At 42.6% G+C, this 21,348-nt stretch overlaps 1 protein-coding gene across 3 annotated transcripts in view; it reads right to left on the bottom strand.

Annotated features, from left to right (window-relative positions):
- The window catches only part of SASH1 (SAM and SH3 domain containing 1), a 558,296-nt gene that overhangs the window by 118,687 nt on the left and 418,261 nt on the right, over nucleotides 1-21,348 (bottom strand). Inside the window, exon 1 of one of the 3 annotated variants that reach the window (XM_061991678.1) lies at nucleotides 6,519-6,660. The exons of the other annotated variants lie outside the window; for them this stretch is intronic. Coding sequence (XP_061847662.1) covers nucleotides 6,519-6,620 — 102 coding nt within the window. The 5' untranslated portion in view covers nucleotides 6,621-6,660. Of the gene's footprint in view, nucleotides 1-6,518; nucleotides 6,661-21,348 lie in introns of those variants that run through there. 3 annotated transcript variants of the gene reach the window in all.

Here is a 21,348-nt window from a genome sequence, read left to right as displayed (position 1 = left end):
TCCTACTTTAACAGAGAATATGCATTTATAATAGAAAAGTAATATTTACAGACTTGCACATATTAAACATAATTCCTTCTTTTTATTTACTTCCTCAAGAAAAAAAAAATGAAATCCAGATTCTTGCAAAGCTACTTCAGCATTCCTGCAATCGCAACAACCACCTTCCTCCTTGTCCTCCCACAACCAACACTGGCAACAGACAAAGAAGCAGATTCATTAGTCATCATCTGCATCACCCAATTGCAACAAGGGAAATTATTAGCAGCACTTTATGTTAAAACAAGTATTGTGACAAATCACTTTGCTGGGTCATTAGAAAGTATTTCTTATTCATCCCATGTTACCGAACCTCCTGAAGTCTGAGCACAACATGTGGCCTACAACCACTAACACCATGACAACATGGTAAGTGGAAGAGGAGAAAGCCTGTGCTGCTGCTGTCTGAAGGAAAGCAACAACCAGAGACTACAAATGATGGAGGGGATACAGAGAAGTCACATGCAGCCAGTTGGGCACACCAGCATCCTCTCCTCCACCTCTGAAACAAGTAAACTGCAACAAGTCCTGATGGAACTGAGTCCAGAACCAAAGCTGGAACAGTTCAACTGTTGTCTGGAAAGAGAGGGAAGTCCTTTCTCCCCTGACTCAAACTCCCTTGTCCCAGGCACTGCCTGCTTGGTTGGTCCCTCAGCCCTGCCCCCACAGCCAGCAGTGACTTCACTCACTGCACCCAGGTTCCTCCACTCAGCTCACACAGCTTAACCTCTCTGCTCCTCTGTTTGCACAGCACCTCATGCAATCAGCACTCATTGAAATTGATTTCTAGACAGCATCTGAATAAGTTAATCATTATCTAGTTCTGTAAAATGTCACTTGCTCCAAGAGACACTAAAAAAATGTGAGTTCCACTTGACTACTGAAAGTGGTAACCAGCATGCATAGCATAACCCATTGCATTCCACGCAATAAGACTCCTTTAAGTGTTTATTGTCCTACACATTAACACTTTTTTTCATTTCCCACATCAATTTTCACCTTTTTCCTCTGTTTAGGGACTGTCATTTTTTCACACGCACAAAAGGAAGTAGGCATCATTATAGGTACATTCTGACAATTCGGTACTCCACTGCTCTTGAAGGAGAGAGCTTGATTGACTTTTAAAATGTGAGAAAATAGGAAGAAAAAGAGCACCTCCAAAAATTTGATAATGAAGCTGATATTCACAGTAAATAAGTGACACAATGGAAAACAAATTTTATCACCAAGATTCAAGTCTACCCTAAATTCATAATTATTCTCAAATAAAGAGCACTCTACAGAAGACAAAGAACGGGTATATAAAAACCTTCACTACTTTTTTTGCTGCAATTCGAATGTCAGGGAAACCCAGAGTTTGCCTTTAAGATAGAAGACAGCCCCAGAACAAAAACCTCTTATCACTCCTGACCACGTATGGTCTTGTGGGGACCAGATTCTCTGATGGAGATATCTGTTTCATGTGACCTGATATGCAAGAAAACGCCTAGATCAAAGGTTATCCCTATGAGCCGTTCTTCATAAAGGGATTAGAATTACTAGGCTTAACATTGAAAGCAAATGAGAGGGAAAGGAGATGCAACAGGTTAAGTTTAAAATATAAAATGAATCTAACACCTAAACTGACAGTCAACCAACTCTCCACTTTGAAAGTAACATATACTCCAAGGTTTTGTAAACTGGAACAAACGATACCTACTAGTTTGAAAAGCAGACGCCAGGCCTTTTGGGCTTATCCTTACTGTTGCTTTAAAAATGCACTCCAAAGCTGAAGTTGTAACAAAATTCGTTTGAATCGGAATGTCCCAAAGTGTTTTTTGAGCCAATTACACAGTGATACAGCCATTTCTATGACATTTCAATACAAATTAGGAAAATTGAGTATATTCTATTTTCAAAAACACATTCTACCTGGAGCAGCTACTTGGTTGCCTATACTTTTCCACAGACACATACTGAGCACCAGTGGCTTCACAAGCAGACATCTGAGGAGTCATGCAAACAAGACACTGGGAGAGCAATGGAGTAGAGACTTCCACAGGCCATCACAGTGAACCATCACAGATGGTTTAAGGAAGAGAAATCCCCGGAGAAATCTGCAGCTGGTATAAGCTGCCATAACTCCTCCTGGCAGTCCTTCAACTGCTTTTATCGGTTGGAGATCTACTTCCCTGATCTCTCCAGATATCCAGGCTCCCTGGCTTAGTATCAAATTCCTCTCCCCAAAGTATGCTAGCCAGTAGGTAATTACATGTTATCACAACAGTATTATCAGCTGGCATCTTTCTCTCTTTCGCTTTTTTCCTTTATTACTTTGATAAGAAATTCAAATAGTTACTGAAACACAGAGAGCAAGATAGATTATGTATGCAAATATTAGGGCTCTTGGTACAAATCCAAGTGAGCTTTACTATCCTCAAGATACTCTGTGCTTTTTAGCTTACAGCAGATAGTAGGAAAGTAAAGTTTTTCTCTAAGTATGACTGCAAATATTTTTTAAAAAACTATTTTTTCATCTTAGAACTGATTCAATAGTTTGAAATGAGAAACTAGCTATGACTTTGAAATAAAAAGCTGGGAAAGCGTCTAATTTAAATGCATCTCTTCCAAGATCCTCTGTGTCTCTTGCATCTTGGCCATTGAAGACAAAAGCTCCTCACTGAAAAAGACATTTTCTTCAGCGAAATCCTTCCTCTATCAAATCTGATCAGTTTTGCCATTGATTTCATTAATGTTAGGACTTGACTCAAGATACCTGTGCCGGCTACGCTACATGAGAAGGAAGAACATTCCATTAACTCAAGAGACTGGAGTGTCTTCTCTCTACTAAGGTCAATAGCCCACATGTTTAAAGTGCATCTTTAAAATTCATGATCTTCATGTTATGTGTTCTCAGATCCAACCACATACAAACCTTCAAACTCCTAACAATAGTTTGCTATCACCACATTAACACATGATTCTGTGTCAAAAATATCCTTTTTTATGGTGTTGAGTTTTGGAGATGCAGAGAATTTATATATTGCCGCTCATTACCCACCTACTGCAATCTCTCTCTAAAATCTTGATATGCTTCCACCATCCATTGTTGCTTTGAGACCCAGCAAATTATAATTAACCAGTACATTCCAATATGTGTTTGCAGCAGACTAAGCAATAGCTTTTAAATATTACTACGCTACCAAGTGAGCTCCATTAAGAGCACAAATAACTTTGAGGCGCTTATACCATTGTAATGAATTATTTCATAGGTGCAAATACAAGTGTAATAGGGAAAAGTTGCATGTACTTCAGTACAATTCCAATACAGCTGCAAGTACACTCAGTATTTGTCAAGTACAGAGAGAGCTATTATGTGACTTCAAAGTCCATAAAATATGCTGCTTACAAGCTGCACTTCAAAAGTATTTGCTTCCCCTCCGGATTCAGGATCTGCTATCACAGGCTCCTGCTAATGAACTCCTGTTTTAAGGAACCTAACTAAATGGATACAAACAATGAAATATATTTATCCACCAAGTGATAAGGGTCAACTTGTATTTTAAGTAACTGCATTATCAAATATCAGCGGAGCCAACTTCCATGGCCCCTCCTCCTAAACCTGCACCTGAAGAGACTCCACTGTGGTTACTACCATGTCCCACAAGGCTTCCAGCAGGGCAAGTGAGAAGGTAATGACACCTTCCCCTTCTCCTCTCTACTCTAACTCCTCAATATGAGGATACAACCAGGCATTTCATCATTTTTATTAACATCTTTTTCACCACAAAGACAGCAAAGCGGTGAAACAGGCTGCACAGAGGTTGTGCAGTTTCTGTCCCTGGAGGTTTTAAGGACCCAGTGACATAAAGCCTCAAGTAACCTCATCACCTGGCCTCAGAGCTCTCCCTGCTTCAGCTTGAGCTCAGACCAGGTGCTGCCTGAGGTCCTTTCTAATCTGCATCATCCTATGATCATTGCTTAAGAATGCAATTTTCTCTCTCTCATTCAATCAACAAACTTTTGATGATCACTTGCTTTCTTCGTTTCTTTCTAGTTTTCTCCTCTCAAGATCCTGGCTTGTCTCTCCTGACTCTACTCCCTGAGAAAATATTCCTTTGATAGCTTTCAAGCTGTTGCAGGGCCAACCTAGTTAGTCTATCACTGCACCAACTTCTTGATTCATAGAGCCATTCCCAGTGAATCGCTCCAGTATCTACCTCTGTGCTTCCTAGATATTCTGGGTCATGAATTACTGTAAATCCCAGGAATTTAGGACCCATACTCTCACTTAATTGACAGCAGAGAGGCAGCAAGCCAGCTATGCAAGCCACTGTTTGTGGCCTCACAGATCATGACCAACTATCTACAGATTTCCATTTGGAAGCCACTAATTTACTTTACTGTTTGTCTTTAGCAGCACAGGTTTGAAAGGGACAAGGCTCTACATACCACAAAGATGAGTACTGAAAAAGTCACTGGAGCTACCTCTTGCCCTCAGACAAGGACAGAGCACTACAGTTTATACTTGTTCATATCAAGACATATTTTGCAGCCACAACATCTAGAAACTCTTTAAAAGCCTAAAGTTATTATTTGAGACCCAACACAGGGGCATCTTTTCATATTAACAACTGTGCTGCAAGACAAAATATCGCAGTACGAAAAAAAAAGCGCTGGGTGATGTTTGCAACCAATATACACCAGCAACTTCATAGACACAAGATAATTCCTTCCCATAAAGCAGACCAACTCTAAGACAAATTACTTCAGCTTAGCTTTATTAGAACACAAATAATAATCAAATAGCTGTTTTCCCAGGAAGGAAACTAGCCTGTTCAACTAGGAAAGAGGAGGGAGGGAAAAAAATTAATAATTTAAAAAAATAACCAAACCCACAAAAACCACCCTATTCAAATTATTAGTTGTGTAAGAATCAGATCTTTTCCTGCACTGAGCTCCAGCATGCTAGGCTGTTGGTTTGGCCTCCTCAAACACTCCTTCCCAGGCATCCAATAGCACTTTGCTCTATTAAATGCAGTACTGAAACCTGCCAGAAAAAGAGAGAAAGAGACTTTTCATAAAGTACCAACTGTGTGTTCCCTACAAACTGGCAGAAGTGACTCTGCTTGCATTTTTAGATTAAAATCATTAACAGTGAAAGAGTGTATGCAGCCAGGTGCTACTAAACTAAATGCTATGCCAGTGGAGAATTTCTATGGAGAAAAGGGAGGAGGCAGGTTTTTTAATATTTTAATACTTATTTTGAATATTAACAGTAAAGTCAATGTGGCAAAAAATCGCAGTATAAAATACTAATCAAATTCACTGTTCAATTCTGTAACACTTCTGAATTAGATTCCACAGGTTTACCATTTGTTACCTTCCACAGAAGTTTTCAAAAGGTATTGCTCATAATATTCTTTAATGTCTGTTGGTTAAATGTTAACAACAAAAATTAACATGCATCAAGCCTATTCATTTGCTTTTAAAATGAACAGGCACTCCACTGTTTATTACTACATTCCTGTATCACTGGAAAGCTGCCAGCTCCACTACATATATAACATTTGGTTTTTTGCTGAAGATAGTCCTCTGTGGTAATTATCATCCTGCACCTAAAGTAAATATTATTCTCTCTCTGCGAGCAGAAATAAAGAATGGGCTCTTCCTCTATTTTTACCGTTTGTCATCCAGTCTGTCTTGCCCCCTAAATATCACTCCTTGAGCCTTCGTTACTGGAGCCATCTCTTTTGTTTGTAACTAGTGAGTTACAAGGATTAGTCCCTCCTCAGAAGAGCATCGGTGCAAAAACTCCACGGGCCGTAACCGAGCAACTCGTTTCCACAAAAACTACCGACAGTAAGAGCCCAGAAACCGGCAGCCGGGAGGATAACCGAGCACCGGGCCGTGCGACCCCGCGGCCCACGGGCGCCAGCGCCCACCCAGCCCGGCGCGGGGACGCCCGGACACGTGCACAGCATATAAAAGCGGCAACAAACCAGCCCAACTTTAACTGAACCCGCCAGCGTGCCGGAGCAACGGGAAACAAGGCGCCCATTGAGTGGCCTCTACAAGCGCTTCTGGGCGTGTAAACAGACGCTGGGTCTGGTCCGTGGCGGTAAACAACCACCCCCTCACCCTCCCCCCGAACCGCGCGACTCGGCGGTGCTCGGCGCTGCACCGCTGCCTCTCACACGGTGACAGCCCGCAGAGTTTTACTCCAAAACTGCGATAAAAGCGCTCGCTGACAAACGACTTGCTTTTACCATAGACTTAGTTTTCCCGGCATGTACGAGCCCGCACGTCGAAGGCACTCTCCAACTCGGGCCAACTCCGCAGCAGGTGCCGGGACACCCAGCACCCCCGGCAGGGCCCCGCCGCCTGCGACCCCCCGGCGGCGTGGAGCGGCGGTCCGCAGCCCACTCCGTCCTTTGGCAAGCTCTCCCCCTGGGCACGATACTGCCCCGGCCCCCAGCCCCCGTCGCCGCCGCACTCACCAGGATGCCCATCACGTCGGCCCACAGCTGGGCGAACGCTTCCGACGTGCCGCTCTCCGCTGGAGCGGCGGCGGCAGGGCCGCCCGCTCGTTCCCCCTCCATGTCCCGTCCCGTCCCGGCCGCCGGATCAGCGCCGGCTCCCTGCAGCCACGGCTGGCCCGCCCCGCCCCGCCATGCCGCCCCCGCCCCGCTCCGATCCCGCCCCGGGCACCGCGGGCCGGCCCTACCACGGCCGCCGCCGCCCCTCTAACTTTGGGCCCAGCGACAGGGCGTCCGGCGGTGCCACTGCGGCGCGGTGGGGGCGCCCAGCCGGCGGAGGCAAAGTCCCTCCTTCCCCCGCCGGCCAGCCCCGCGCCCCCCGCCTGCCCGTGGGCTCGCCTGGCGCACGTGGCCGCCCCAGCGCCGCCCCGGCTGTGTCCCAGCCCCCGGCGGCTTCCCCCGCACCGAGAGCCGGGCACGGGCGATCTCCGGGGCACGGCTTTACTGCTGACCGGGCTGCCCCCACGCAGGCGCTTCACCTGACTGCCGGCAGCTCCGGCGGCAGGCGTTTTCTTAACACCGCGGAAGCTGGGAAATGGTCTCAGCCGCCCCCTTTACGCGGCCAGCAAGGGAAGAGGTGCCCAGTTAATCTAGATTTTTAGTTTAAGTACGGCGATCCCTTCATTCTCCTGAGGAGAGTTCCGTCACCAACCGCCTCATAAAAGCCAAAGCTCTTCATGGGGAGGGACCATCATTGATCCCTCTCGCTTCCCACTACTACACCGCACCCACCCCTTATAATGAGATTAAATAATCGCTAATTACAGACAGCAGTAGGGATGCTCCTGCATCCTTCTGAAGAACCAGTCGAGTGCCCGCGCACTTGAGCACACTTGGCTGAGGAAGGTCCAGTAAATAACAACGGCTGAACCCCACTGCCTCTGGATGAACAGAACAGGGGAGGTCAGTGGGGGCAGGCTGGGAGGATGACCCAAAGCCGTGCCCACCACATCACACCCTGCTCCTAACTTCTGCTGGGACCAGCGACAAGGAAACCCTCTAGTCTTAGTGCTCATCCCGAAGCTTTGAAATGGTTAAATGCATCTTGAAATGCTGCTGTTTGAAGCTGTTGTTGTTCCCCACCTGTCAGGGAAAATTTAAAACAAGTTATATATTTGATAGATACACAGCTGTCTTGCACTGGCCAAGCATTTTAAGGGCTCAGGTCTTTGAGCAGCTAATTGTATCTCCAATAGCTCACCAGCCCTGCTTGCTGCCAGGCTGGATGTTTTGTGCCCTGCACCACCCAAACACTACACAAGGGTCTGGCCTGGCACCTGCTCCTCATTCACCCAGGGGGCTCCCGACACGGGTATCCCCGGCCCCGTGGCTAGCCCCACAGCTGACAAGTCTCACACTGACGGCACGTGGCCTGAAGCAACAAATGATACCATTTGCTAATAAGGCTAAAAATAGTTTCTGGTGAAGCATAAAGCAGGAGTGGGGTGACTATGCTCCCCCTCTTCTCGCTGTATTCCCAGCGATGCTCTTTCTCTGGCCTCAAAGCTAAGATTGTTTATTTTACTTTGTAAGCCAGCACCAGAGAAAAAAGCTGGTCAAAATGCTTTCTTTCTCAGCGACTGGTATACAAAGAAAGAGACAAGACTTTTCTAAGCACTGTGTCACTGCAGCTTTTGCTGGAGTGGTGAATAGCACAAAACAGAGAAAAAGAGAGAAAAAATAAGAGAATAATGCTCAGAGAAAGTGGTAAAGAAACCACTGATGATGTAACAATATGCATATTTTTATTGAACCATATTTAGGATGCACATGTAGGGTACACACTCTAATTTATCATATTCTTGACTAGTAATGAGAAATAAAGGCCCAAAGCAGGTATGAAATCTCTACTAATTGACCTTTAAACTGTCGCAACCATAAGTCTGTGAAGTATGAGAATAAAGGCGTGCCAGTGGCTTGCATAACTCAAAACTAGTTTAATTAGGCAGGGGTAATTTACATAGTGACCTTCTGAAATCCATGTTGAACCATTTACAATAGTAATGTCAATCTACTTTCAAAATATCTGAAGAAGGCACACTTTTGATTTTGCATGTAAATATTCTGGGCTCCTCTTTGCACACTTGTGTACATTGTCTTTTTTTATAGTTTGGAGGCATTTTATAAAAACAAAACAAAAACAAATGCAGCAACTCTGTAGCACAAAGTCTAAAACCCCCTTACTGTTCTGATTCAGGAAGCAATAGACTAAGATCAAATGGGTGCAAGGGGCAGCACTCCTACTTGCCTTGCCCCACCCTGACGATGGAGGTCATTGCTCCTGTGCAAGGATGACTACTCTACTTACAGAAGCAGGTCCTGACTGTCTGCACTTTTCAGCCTTGCAGTATAGGTAACAGAAACTAGATTATAAATTGTGGTGGTTCAAGATCTGCTTCCTGAGCCATGATATCACTCCTTCTGTAGAGTCAGCAACTGTCACCAGAGGAACCTGAGTCATTGGCTGTGGCAGTTTATTTCTCAGCCAGATGACTTTATCCGAGACACAGAGCCTTTGATTTTTTTAAAAAAGGGGAAAAAGAAAGATCTTGCAAAATCACTTGACTCCAGGAGCATTTGCTTTAAGAAGCAAATTGACATAAGAGAGTGCAACAAATCCATGACAGTGTACAATTGCTACCATCTTCTATGATTTTGCAGTTCTAGTATCTATTCATCTTCACATATCCACAAAATGCCATTTTCCTAAGACATTCAATGACTATGACAAGCTAAAATATTCCCTGCTCCTTTTCTCTCAAATAGACTCCCTTCCTTCTAGATATCACAGGGTTCCTCTATTCTAATGACACTAATGTCTTGCAGTAATAAACCCACAGGGCATTTTACAAAAAAACAGCTGCCACAAGAATAGGAGAGTACTCCCAGAAGCAGAACAAGCAGGCCTTAGGAGAGTTTTGAAGCCCAGCTACGACTGCAGTATTTCATAGAATCATAGAATGGTAGGAGTTGGAAGGGACCTTTAGAGATCATCTAGTCCAACACCCCTGCAGAAGCAGGTTCACCTAGATCAGGTCGCATAGGAACAAGTCCAGGCGGGTCTTGAAGACCTCCAAGGAAGGAGACTCCACAACCCCTCTGGGCAGCCTGTGCCAGGGCTCCCTCACCTGAACAGTGAAATAGTTTTTTCTTATGTTTAAGTGGAACTTTTTGTGTTCCAGATTCATCCCATTACCCCTTGCTTTGTGTTACTACAGAATTACAAATTAATTGAAACTTAGCATCTTAGAGTACAGTTTTTGCTTGCATCTTTAGCTGTAGATGCTCCAGCATCTACAAAAGACTGCGTTCTAGAAGTAAGTTGTACTGGATGTCTGTAGACTACTGGGAAGAAATACATCTGGTAATTTTTTTCAGATTTTTGGGACATCTCACAGGAGCTCTGACCAGGTGCTTAACATTTGGAAATTCTGGGAAACGGTCACTGTGTACTGACAGGGCAGCACTAGGCTTTGGGGCTGCAATCGTGATATGATTCTCTAGTTCGTTGCATTCACTGTGCATAAGCTCATGGTTGCTCTTACCTACACTCCAGTGAACTCTGGATGGAAAGTCCCTCCACAGAGCAGCTAGAAAGCTCTGTGTGGTTGTTCTCCTGCAAATCTCTACACAGGATACGGAAACAATCAAGTATGCAGTGAATCTAGTTTTGTCCAGTTACAGCAGATACACTGTGCATGTGAGCATGCACCCTTCTATCACACCATCAGCTACATGTGGGTACACAGTTAGTAAGAATTTCCTGCACTTGCACACCAGACAGGATTAACAAACTTGAGCACTCTTCTGTATTCAAGAGAGACAGACTTTCTTCTAGAGGGATACTCAGAGCAGAATCCTAGCTCCAGGTTAAGGTGTCCACAGAGAAGGTCACCTTTCTCCTTTTTTTACTGAGGGTTTAAGGAGATTTCTGTCACCAAGCCAATCTGTAAAGCACAAACCTCAAACACAAACCTGAGATATTAAGACAAAAGATGACAGTCTTTCTGTCCCAAAGTAGTGTGTATCATCTCACCACTGTGTCACACAGAAGTTATACAATGGTTTCAACAAAGCATTTCATAGTGAAAAATAGAAATATGCATCAAAATAAAGCAGAAAAGCTGACGTGTGCCATCAGAACTAGACTATCACAGCTGCTGGTAAACATGTAAAAGGCGTTTAATCCAAGAAATCTTTACCACGAACAACCTTGATATCATTTTTAAACTACACGCGAGTCAGGACAGATCAGGTTGCCTCAGAAAGTGGATCCTGCCCCACAGCATAATGGACACCAAACTTCATAGGTTCCTGATAGATGATCTAAGGGAAATGGCTTCCTGCTCAGAGGCCTGGCAATTAACTCTGCGTGCATGAACAAAACACATGAGGTTTCACAACATCACTAACAACACCCTGCCCGGTATATCATCTAAATCAGAACATCAAAGCATCAGAGAAATAAATAAGCAAGGCATTGTATGCACAGAAAGTGCAGGGGCAAGGGAGAAATAAAAATTCCAGATAGGCTCTACAGGTGACCCATAAGAGCCCTAAAACTCTTAACGCAAGCAAATTACAGTGCAACTCACTGGCAGTGATTTTATCTCCTTTCAGCTCTCTCCCTCTTTCCCCTAGGTGGAGGTTATCAAATTGGAACACATGGAGTTTCCCACCACTGCCTTTGATTGGAAGTGCAATGTATACCAGTTGCAGGCTCCACCCCATCCATTTGTCACAATTTGCAACAACTTTAATCTCATTGTCCTGGCTACTTTTTTTTTTTTTAAGTCCTTCTAAAGCACAATTTTTTAAATTCTCACCTGTTATCTAATTTTTAAAGTATTTTCTTAAGAATAATTTAAGTATTATTATTATTTCTGGAAGCAGTGTCCCTCAGAATGTGTTTCTCTGCATCACCCATATCAGCCAAAGGAGCCAGCAACTGCTTTCCAGCAGAAAACAGACATGCCAGTGGCTGCTCCAGAAAGCCTCTGTCATGGGGCAAGCTGGGACCCATACACCCAACCTATCAGCCATTCTCTCAGACAAGCTGTTGCTCTGTCTCAGACACTCTTAATACATACTGGCATAAATTAGAAGAGTGTGCTACATCCATTATGTGCATTTGCACATCAGACTGCTGCACATTCCTGAAATTACCACATTTCAGCATCCTCTTCCAGTTTGATAACTACAGAAAATATTCCTGATTTTAGAAGCAGTGCAAACCATACTTATCCAGTAGCTTTAAACCAGACAGTATTTAGACATTATACTATTTTCTGTACAGTTAGAAATCATTCCCAGTCTTATTGCCAACCTTGTGACTACAGTATCACATCACAGCAAGAACAAGACACTAATATGCCCAATGTGAACCAGATGGAGTTAAGTCTGTTTAATACTATCAGTAGAAATCAGTTAGGAACAATGAATTGCTTTATTGTCACAAAAGTCTGATCCCTCATTACATCTGATCCATCATTCCCTTACATAACAATATTCTTACTAGATTAAAAAATAAGGAGAGGAGAGAGACACATGCCCTGGACAATTGTTCAAGTAGTCTTAATGCTTCGGGTTAGCATCGTGCCCAGTAGACATACAAATGCTGCTAAGCTTGGCAGGCTTCGGTTAAAATGCAGTGGCTGTGACTTTGCATGACAAATCATATAAGGAAAAGAAATCTAAATACAGCGAGTATCACAGTCCTTCTGGAAGGATACTTTTTGGCTCATAAAGAGAAAGGAAAGGTTCGTATCCTCCCTTCCTGCCTGCAAATTTGCTCCACAAAGGCCTCTCATATCCTGCCCAGTTCCCCTCCCTATCGTGGAGCACAGCACCGTGTTTCTTAAGTGGGAGGCAGCAGCACTCACGGAAGCCAGAGCGTGATCAGCAAGGAGCACACACAGCCTAGGTACACAGCACGCTACTCCAAAGACACCTACATATCAGGACTCCATCTGCCTTCTGCAGTGTCAAGCACTGTCTGGACAACTTCCAAAATTTACTACAACTTGTGCTTTTTCATGTTCCTTCTGTCTTCTCCACTCAAACTTACCATCCCCTCACCTCTAGCTGCATGGCAAAGCCAGCTTTCGTGCTTTGCTATTTCCCATCAGTGCTTAAATAGCATTCATTCATTTTCTACTAGTTTTCTGCAGCACTTTTTACAAAATGTTTTATAAAACTTAATTTTTCAGACAGGAGTTGAGCACCCTTTGAGATGTCTAGGGGTAGCCTCTACACTACCATTCACAGAACCTTGTTCAACCTCTTACATTCTTTTCATATGCATCTGCTAGAAAGGATGCATATAAATCCTTTTTGTAGAAGACAAAAAATTCCCAGAGACAGAACTATGTAGCTAAGTATTCTTTGGCTGCTCTTATCCCAAATACTTTTAGAACTGGGGAAGTGAAAAAAGGCAAAAAGCAACACTCCGAACTGGGAACAGGACTTCAGCTTTTTCCTTTTTCCAAACATGGTGTCCTTTGATTCCTTTGCTCAAACTCTTTGTAAATTACTAATGAAAAGGACTCTGATGATCTCATTCCAAAGCACATCATAAAATAAGCAAAGAATAAGGTACAACTTCATAGTAGATGATAGTTGTGTATTCCAGAGACCTTCAGTGCTGATGTAAATATCATGCCAATCTGGCTGTAATAAGATGAGAGGCAGACCAAGAGAGATCGCCAAACTCACATAGTGACTGTTTTATTACTAATCACTTCGTGACCAGCTCAAATCTTAGAAATAAGAATGGATACACCTCTGAGAAGATGTTTATTCTGGCAAGAAACCCAAAAGCTTTCATTAATTGTGTCTTTGCAAAAGCAACCAATTACAAAATGCAAATGTAGGTCTTAAAAAAAAAAAAGTTATCTGCTTGCTATAATTGGAGTGATAAAAATTTACAGAGCCGCCCTTGGCAAAATAATAGAGCAGAGCACGTGACACAAATATGCCCATGGTAGACACTTGAACAAAAAGAGGAAGAGTTGTTCAGCTTCTCTTGCAGAACAGACCATTTCCACCCAAAAGTCACCTCCACAACTCCTAACACCCACTCCCCAATTTACCAATTAAACATCATCCTAAAATGTAACAATTTCCTCAACTGTGTTAGTACCCCATCCTTCTGAATGAGCAGCCCCTACCAAAGCCTGACTTTCAGTCCCACATGGATTCAGTAGCAAGCTCAAGACTTTGCACCTCTTAAGCCTATGCCCTAAGTCACATCAACGTATCATTAGCAAAGCAGAAGGTGGATTTACTTAATGCAACAGCCAAACAAAAGAACCGGCCTGATGATCTCAGCTAGCCACAGGTGAAAATAATAAACTAGATGAAATTATTTGATGTTTGATCGCAGAACACGTCAGCCTAGACTCAAATCTCCCTCCTACAGCCACTTGAGAAGAACGTACTGCCTTCAACCACATCTTTCAGACCAGTTTCTGCTGCGATGATTCCTACTCTGCTGCTACAGCTTCTGCTCATCTCCATCCTGGAAACAGTGCTCTCTGATGGGCACACAGCAGCTAGTCTTCTCTTACTTCCCAAACAGCAGCCCTACCTTTCATTTTAAATATTTCCTTCCCATTCCCTGATGTACCAGATCAGACCAAAACATGGAAGTCCTCCCCATCTCAGAGTTATGCACCTGGGTTATCTGACCTGTGCACCACCCAGCAAGCCCAGATACCTACCTTAAGAGATATTTTATGGAAAAATAAACAGCAGTTGTCTAATAAGTAGTAGGCAAGCAGATATGTTACATGTGGAGTTGCAATTTCTGCTGTAATGATGTGTTCAAAACTCATAGATGTCAGGCACCTGAAAATTAAACTTGCATTTAAACATAATGGAATTTTAAAAGTAAGATTTTTGGAGTGCTTCAGCTTCAATTGTCTGAGTCATCAGAGTGCACTTAGGTCACATTTTCATACTTTTCTTGGAAAATAAAAGCCAGAATTTACATTTCCATTATTAAAAAAAGAGCAGTAAATCGAGACCTTTACATCACTCCAGGTGGTAGGATGTTAAAGAAATTATCAAGCTAGTGATGAAATCAGGAGCGCTCACAAGACAGAGACAATGCAGTCAAGATAAGTATTCATTTCAGCTATGGCTGTAAACACAGGCCTGCACTTGATTCACAGAGCCTGTGCCCTTTTGGAGCAGCATTACTCTTCACTGCTTTGGAAACTGTAGTTCAAGGCTCTCTCAATTCAGAGTTTCAAATTGCCATGTAAAATATATTAAAACCTGCTCTACGCTCACTAACAAGAGTTAACAAGGAAGGGGAGAACCATATCCGATCATATCCGATCTGTGCATTTCATTTTCCCTATATTGTTAATGACATGTTTCACTTCATAAAACTTCATTAAGTAATAAAGAAAGGAGAAAAACATCTCTCTGCAGCCAGGCACACCTGAAGCTTTGGAACTGTGCATTTTATGTCCATTAATTCGTTGAAGGGGCACAATACATTTATTACTTCTGCAACACAGTGAGCAGGGGGAATAATTCTAAAGAGCAGCTGCTTCCAGTTAAGGCAACTCAGCTGGAAAACAGAGGTGCCTGTCAAACTAATTAAAGTGAGGGGAAGCTGCCTATCTGAAACTCCAGCTTTTAAGTATTGGCTAACCTACTCCCAAAATGTAATTTAAAAGAATGAAAAAAAAAGGCAAGCAAGAGACACAAGTGAAAACAGGCTTAAGCATTGCTGAAAACATACCTTCAAGCTATTCTCTCAATAAATATTTTGGGAAGTTTGTGAACAGAAGGATTATTGTGACTGCGGTGGTGTGAGTGGGAGGAATTTACCCTCCGCAACTCATCCAACTGCATCAGTGATGGTACAACAGCCCTTGAGGGCAATGAGCTAACTGCATTGGCTCCCTGTTGAAGTTTTACAAGGAAGTAATTTTGTTTAAGTATATGTAGAATAGGCTAGTATCTCTAGTTCTCAGAAAATGAATCTTCATTTGCAAAGATTTAATAATTAGGCAATTCTGTTTGAAGATGCCCAAATATGCTTCTTCAGTACAATGTGTATCCTGCAGCAACATAATGCCTATCAAAAAGTAATTGAGATTTGGGTCTTTGAAAGCTACTAATACACTTTATCCCAGAAGTGCACCACACATTCCCTTTGACTTCTGTGGGAAGATGTGATTTATGAGAATTATGAAACAAACAATTGTTGCTTGGCTAGATGGAGGTTAAAGGGACTGGAAAGGATGCAGTGATTATCTGAAAGCATGAAGGGTGTGTAAACACCAAGGGGAAAGTCTGCTGAAGAAAGCTCAAGAGGGTGTAACTCAGGGCAGTGAGATAAATGCATGTGTTTGTTCTAAGCCCTGAAAAATTGGCTGCTCAAATGATGACATTATTTGTGTACACAAAATAAGCTAGTCACTTCAGAAGTCATCGCTATTTGTCACTGAAGACAAAATATGTGAAAGTGCGCTAAAAGAATGAAAAAAAATATGCTATATTGGTGAGAGGAATATGAAAAATAGCAGCAGCAACTCTGCGTCTCGGAAGTAAGCCAAGTGACCTTCTGATGTCACTTTGTATTATCTGGCATCTCCACCACTAAGGAAGCAACACCAGGGGCGGGCCATGAGCCCACAAGGCTCTGGGCTAGATACAAGCCTTGACTTAATTTCACATGGCTTGCAGCTACATGGGTTATTTGGGGTCTTTCTAATGGACAATTCTAAGCGATATGCTACCTGGGCAATTGCCTAAGAAGTCTGAATTTAGGGAATATATAAGCATGTGTAAGATACCAGCAAGGTATTGGACCTCATTTAGATGATTTTCATTACTCATCAACTTTCAGGTCTTTATATAGAAATTTAAAACTCCTGGATATAAAGATAATTAATATATTGTTGCTCATTACTTATTTATTCTGTTTTTATATGTAAAATGCAGGAGCAGACAGAGCTAAGCCTGTAATTTCACTTGTCTCAAAGACAAATTCCTTATTTCATAAAAGCATTTTCCAAATGTCACGATACCTTTATATCATTATACTAACAGATATAGATTTCTTATACTAGAAAGGAAATAAAATTGAGTAGTTACTTAAAGGAGCTTTCAATGTATCTAACACCATTTAAGCTTATACTTTTTACTGCCTCTACATGCCCAGCTGTTGTTCATGTTTGTCTGCAACCAAAAGGGTATTCAAAGGACCTAGTTATTCACAGCAAACATGCACAAAATTATCCTTATCTCTATTAAGTTCAAATGCATCCAAAGATTTTGGCAACAGAGAAACAATTTGAAAATATTAGCTGAATTGGTTTTATGTGGTTGTGTGAGAAGTGCTTTTAACAGGCTCCATGTATGACAGACGATTCATGTTCATGTCAAAGGGGTAAATGGTATTAGAGGCTACTCAGTCTGCATAGTGGTTTCAAACAAGCTTAACCTGTTCCCATCCATCCAAGAATGCCCAGGCTTGGCTTTAAGATACAAAGACTTTGGCAGTAATAATGACTGCTGCCTCTATCTCTTGTTCTCACTTCTGCACCATAGTAATTACAAATGAGGAGAGTTCAAGGAGGCTAAGGGAGGATAAGCGTGAGGCTGGAAAGATGCAGGGATGAGTTATGTAATGTTTCTTTTTCCACTCTATTATCCTGTAAGAGTTTAAAACAGCCAAATGGATTTGTCAGGAATTGTGTCAAATCAATCTAATTTCCTTCCTTGGAGGATAATTGGTATTGGATAAGAAGTAGCAGCAGATGGAATACATATTGAATATAGTAAGGTTTCTACCTTAATCTACACAGTCAGATGATACCATTACAAAGCAGTGGACAACTGGTTGAAAAAACACTTTTTGAGATTAGTTTTCAGTGGTTGGCGGCCAAAGTCAAAGAATTTATTGAGTGGGGTTTTGCAGGGATCTGTTCTTCAATATTTTAATTAACAGCTTGGCTGGTAGAATAGAGAACATGATCACTAAATTTACAGATAAAAGAAAGTTCAGAGAGCTTAAAAAAACCCGTGCTGGACATGAATCATACAAGTCATCTTGTTGCAGAGCAGCAACTTTCATAGTAGAATGTACCCAGCACAGCCATTAGGATACACAACCATGTGCAAGATATGTAGCAATCTATATGCTGCTCACTAGACCTGAACCTTCAGCTGGAGCACTGGGTTGTGTTTTGACCAAGCAAACCCTAGTCCTCAAAACAGACATGGAAGAAAACATAGAAGACAACTACATGAATGTGATGTTTATGAGCAGAGATTAAAAGGATGAGGATGCTTTATTCAAGATAAAAGAAGATTGCCAGAGAATAGGATAATAATTTTCAAATATGTAAAAGCTTTGCTTCACTAAGAACAATAATCTTCTCTATCTACTGGGGATAGGGCAAGAATGAACAGGTTTAATTGCAGCAGGGGTGATATTGGGTTAAACAATAGAAAAAGCTTTCTAACTGCAAGGTTCATAAAAGTGGTAGAATTGATTGCCTGGGGTCAGTGTGGTGCCTTCATCACTGTCTAACCTGTTCTTCAGAGCCTCCCAACATCCCAGTTGTTTTGTACAACTGATTCTGCTCTGGGGCTTGGGGTTGGCTAAAGAGTCTCTTAAGATTCTTTCCAGTATTTTTATTTTAAAATACTTTTTTTTTTTTCGGTTTTAATTCTTTAAAACCACACATGAAAAGCCTGTGTACAGCAGCCAAATTCTATTCAAAAGGATATGTGAATGGTATTCACGCATATTCAGGCCAACATACAATGCCGCAAGTTAGCAGTAGAGTTTGCAGGTATCAAGGATAACACAAAGGGAATTGAAATGCTTTGTATGCCAGTACCACAGAAACAACTATTGACATCTGTAGGACTGGAGAATTTTTATACAGGCTATTTGTAAATCCTGTGATTTTGATAGTGACCTGAAGATCTACCCCAGAGCTTGCTTACCACCTGGCCTGCTTTCAATATTTGATTTGCACAAGATGTTTGAGTGGCTGTGGCAGCATGTAACTGATATGACTGAGGATGACAGTTGCCAGAGGGACAGACTGCTGCACAAGGAAGCCAAGAATCTCAAACGCAATACACTCCATAAGAATAATCCTAAAAATTACAGCTGCTCAGGGGCAAGGGGTTTGTTAGATCACTTATACTTCAACTGAAATGCATTGAATATTTGTTTGGGTATTCCTACCCCTCTTGGTCATTTCCAGTGACAATCTCCATAAAATACAGTGTAGCTACATTTCCAAAACTGAAATAATCTCCTGCTTTCTTCAAAGAAGCCATTTCTTGGGAAGCACATATGGCTACCAGGATTTAAATGCTGGAAGCACATTGCAAATGTGGTTTTCATGTGTAAAGCAGACCTGCCAAGGAGTGTAAAACCTTTAGCAGAAGTTACTCTCAGAACGGTTATTCTCTGTTTTTCGTATGAGCCATACATCCCAGTGGAGTAAAGGTTAGTAAATGTTACACCCACCTACAAGAAGGGCCAGAAGGAAGATCTGTGGAACCACAGGCCTGTCAGCCTGATCTTGGTGCCAAGAAAGATTATGGAGCAGATCATCCTGAATGCCATTGTGAGGCACAAACAGGACAACTGGGGATTCAGGCCGAAGCAGCATGGCCTTATTAAGAGCAGATCCTGCTAGACTAACCTGATCTCCTTCTACAAGGTGACACACTTAGTGGATAAGAGAAATGCTGTGGATGTGGTCTACCAGGACTTTAGTAAAGCCTTCAACACAGTCTCTCACAGTATCCTTCTGGAGAAATTGGCTGTCCATGGCTCGAATGGACCTACTCTTTGCTGAGTGGAAAACTGTCTGGATGGCTGGGCACAGAGAGTGGTGGTGAACGGAGTTAAATCCAGTTGGTGGCCAGTGACCAGTGGTGTTCCCCAGGGCTCAGTGTTAGGGACAGTTCTGTTTAACACAGAATCATAGAATCATAGAATGGTAGGGGTGGAAGGGACCTTTAGGGATCATCTGGGTGAGGGGACTGCATCCTCACTGAGTTTGCTGATGACATCAAGCTGGGCAGGACTGTAGATCTGCTTGACAGTGAGATGGTTCTCCAAAGGTATCTGGACAGACTGGATCAATGGGCAAGACCAATTGTATGAGGTTCAACAAGGCCAAGTGCTGGTTCCTGCACTTGGGCCACAACAACCCCATGCAATGATACAGGCTTGGGGCAGAGTGTCTGGAAAGTTATCTGTCAGAAAAGGACCTGGGGGAGTTGGTTGACAGCCAGCTAAATGTAAGCCATTATTGTGCCCAGGTGGCCAAGAAGGCCAACAATGTCCTGGCTTGTATTAGAAATAGTGTGGCCAGCAGGACCAGGGAAGTGATTATCACTACAAGAAGGACATGGAGGTGCTGGAGATTGTCCAGAGATGGGCAACAAAGCTGGTGAAGGCTCTAGAACACAAGTCTTACAGGAAGTGGCTGAGAGAACTGAGGTTGTTTAGGCTGAAGAAGAGGAGGCTGAGGGTAGACACAATCACTCTCTACAACTACCTGAAAGGAGGTTGTAGAGAGGTGAGATTTGCCCCCTTCTCTCAATTAATGAGTGATAGGACAAGAGGAAACAGCCTTAAATTGTGCCTGGGGAGGTTTACATTGGATATTAGGAAGAACTTTTTCACTTAAAGGGTTGTCAAGCATTGGAAAAGGCTGGACACGGAGATGGTGGAGTCCCCATCCCTAGAGATATTTAAAAGACTAAGGGACATGGTTTAGTGGTCGACTTGCTTGTGATAGGTTAGTGGTTGGACTCAACAATCTTAAACGTCTTTCCAACTGAAACAATCCTATGATTCTAAGATGGCAGCATGACAAGATTAGCAGAAATGATTGGGACAGCTACATTCTTCTCCAAGACCTTCACAGGCACCAGTCTTTTGGAAATCAGATACTCACCAGGTCTGGAATCCTCAAACCAGACATTTGCAAAATCCCTCCTTTGAGAGACTGAGAGAGGGAGGAGGCATGTAGAGACGGGTGTACACATTCCCAGGGCATTTCACAGACACCTTCATATGTTCTACACTTATTCAATCACATAAGTTGTTATGTGATTGCACAGACATCTATTTCCATTGAAACATATGCACACAATAACATCTGTGGCTGTAGATATACATATAGATATACATAATGCAATCTATTGTAGCCACATCAACTAGTCAAAATGTCGAACTGAGCAGCTAGAAGTAATTTTCCTTGTTTATGAATTCCTAAGATGCTCCACAGGTCAGTTAGTAAGTTAGCTCTCTCATTTCTTCACCCAGCAGTAAGCCAGTTAGGTTGTTGATGAGGAAAAAGTGCTCTCCAACACTCCACAGCCCGTGCTTTCCAAGGCAGGATGCATGGAAAGAGTAAGTCAAGTTCTGTCAACTAGATACTACAGTAAAAAGGCATCCCATCTGCTCTACAAATGTCAAATAGCTTCATGGCACCTGTCTGGGTAAGAAAAAAAAATAAGCAAGAGTTTACCACAGGTTTGGATACTCCTGTGAAACAAAGGACTCTTTGTACAGACAAAGTCCTTTGGAAAAGCTTGAAATATTTTTTGCAGTAGCATTCTATACCAGAGGGTGAAAAAAAGAGAAAACATATAAACTCTTTCTACTCTAAATGGCTTGCCACAAAAATCAAAGTGAATTTTGTTGTAACTTTGAAGGTGCAATAGTTGCAGGTAAAGACTCAGCTGGTACGAAAACACTCCCTCCACTCAAATACAAACGTCGAAA

Source organism: Colius striatus, chromosome 2 (assembly GCF_028858725.1).
Source record: "Colius striatus isolate bColStr4 chromosome 2, bColStr4.1.hap1, whole genome shotgun sequence".
NCBI lineage: Eukaryota > Metazoa > Chordata > Aves > Coliiformes > Coliidae > Colius > Colius striatus.
Note: the sequence above shows the minus strand (reverse complement) of the source record. Positions and strands in the feature narration are given on the sequence as shown.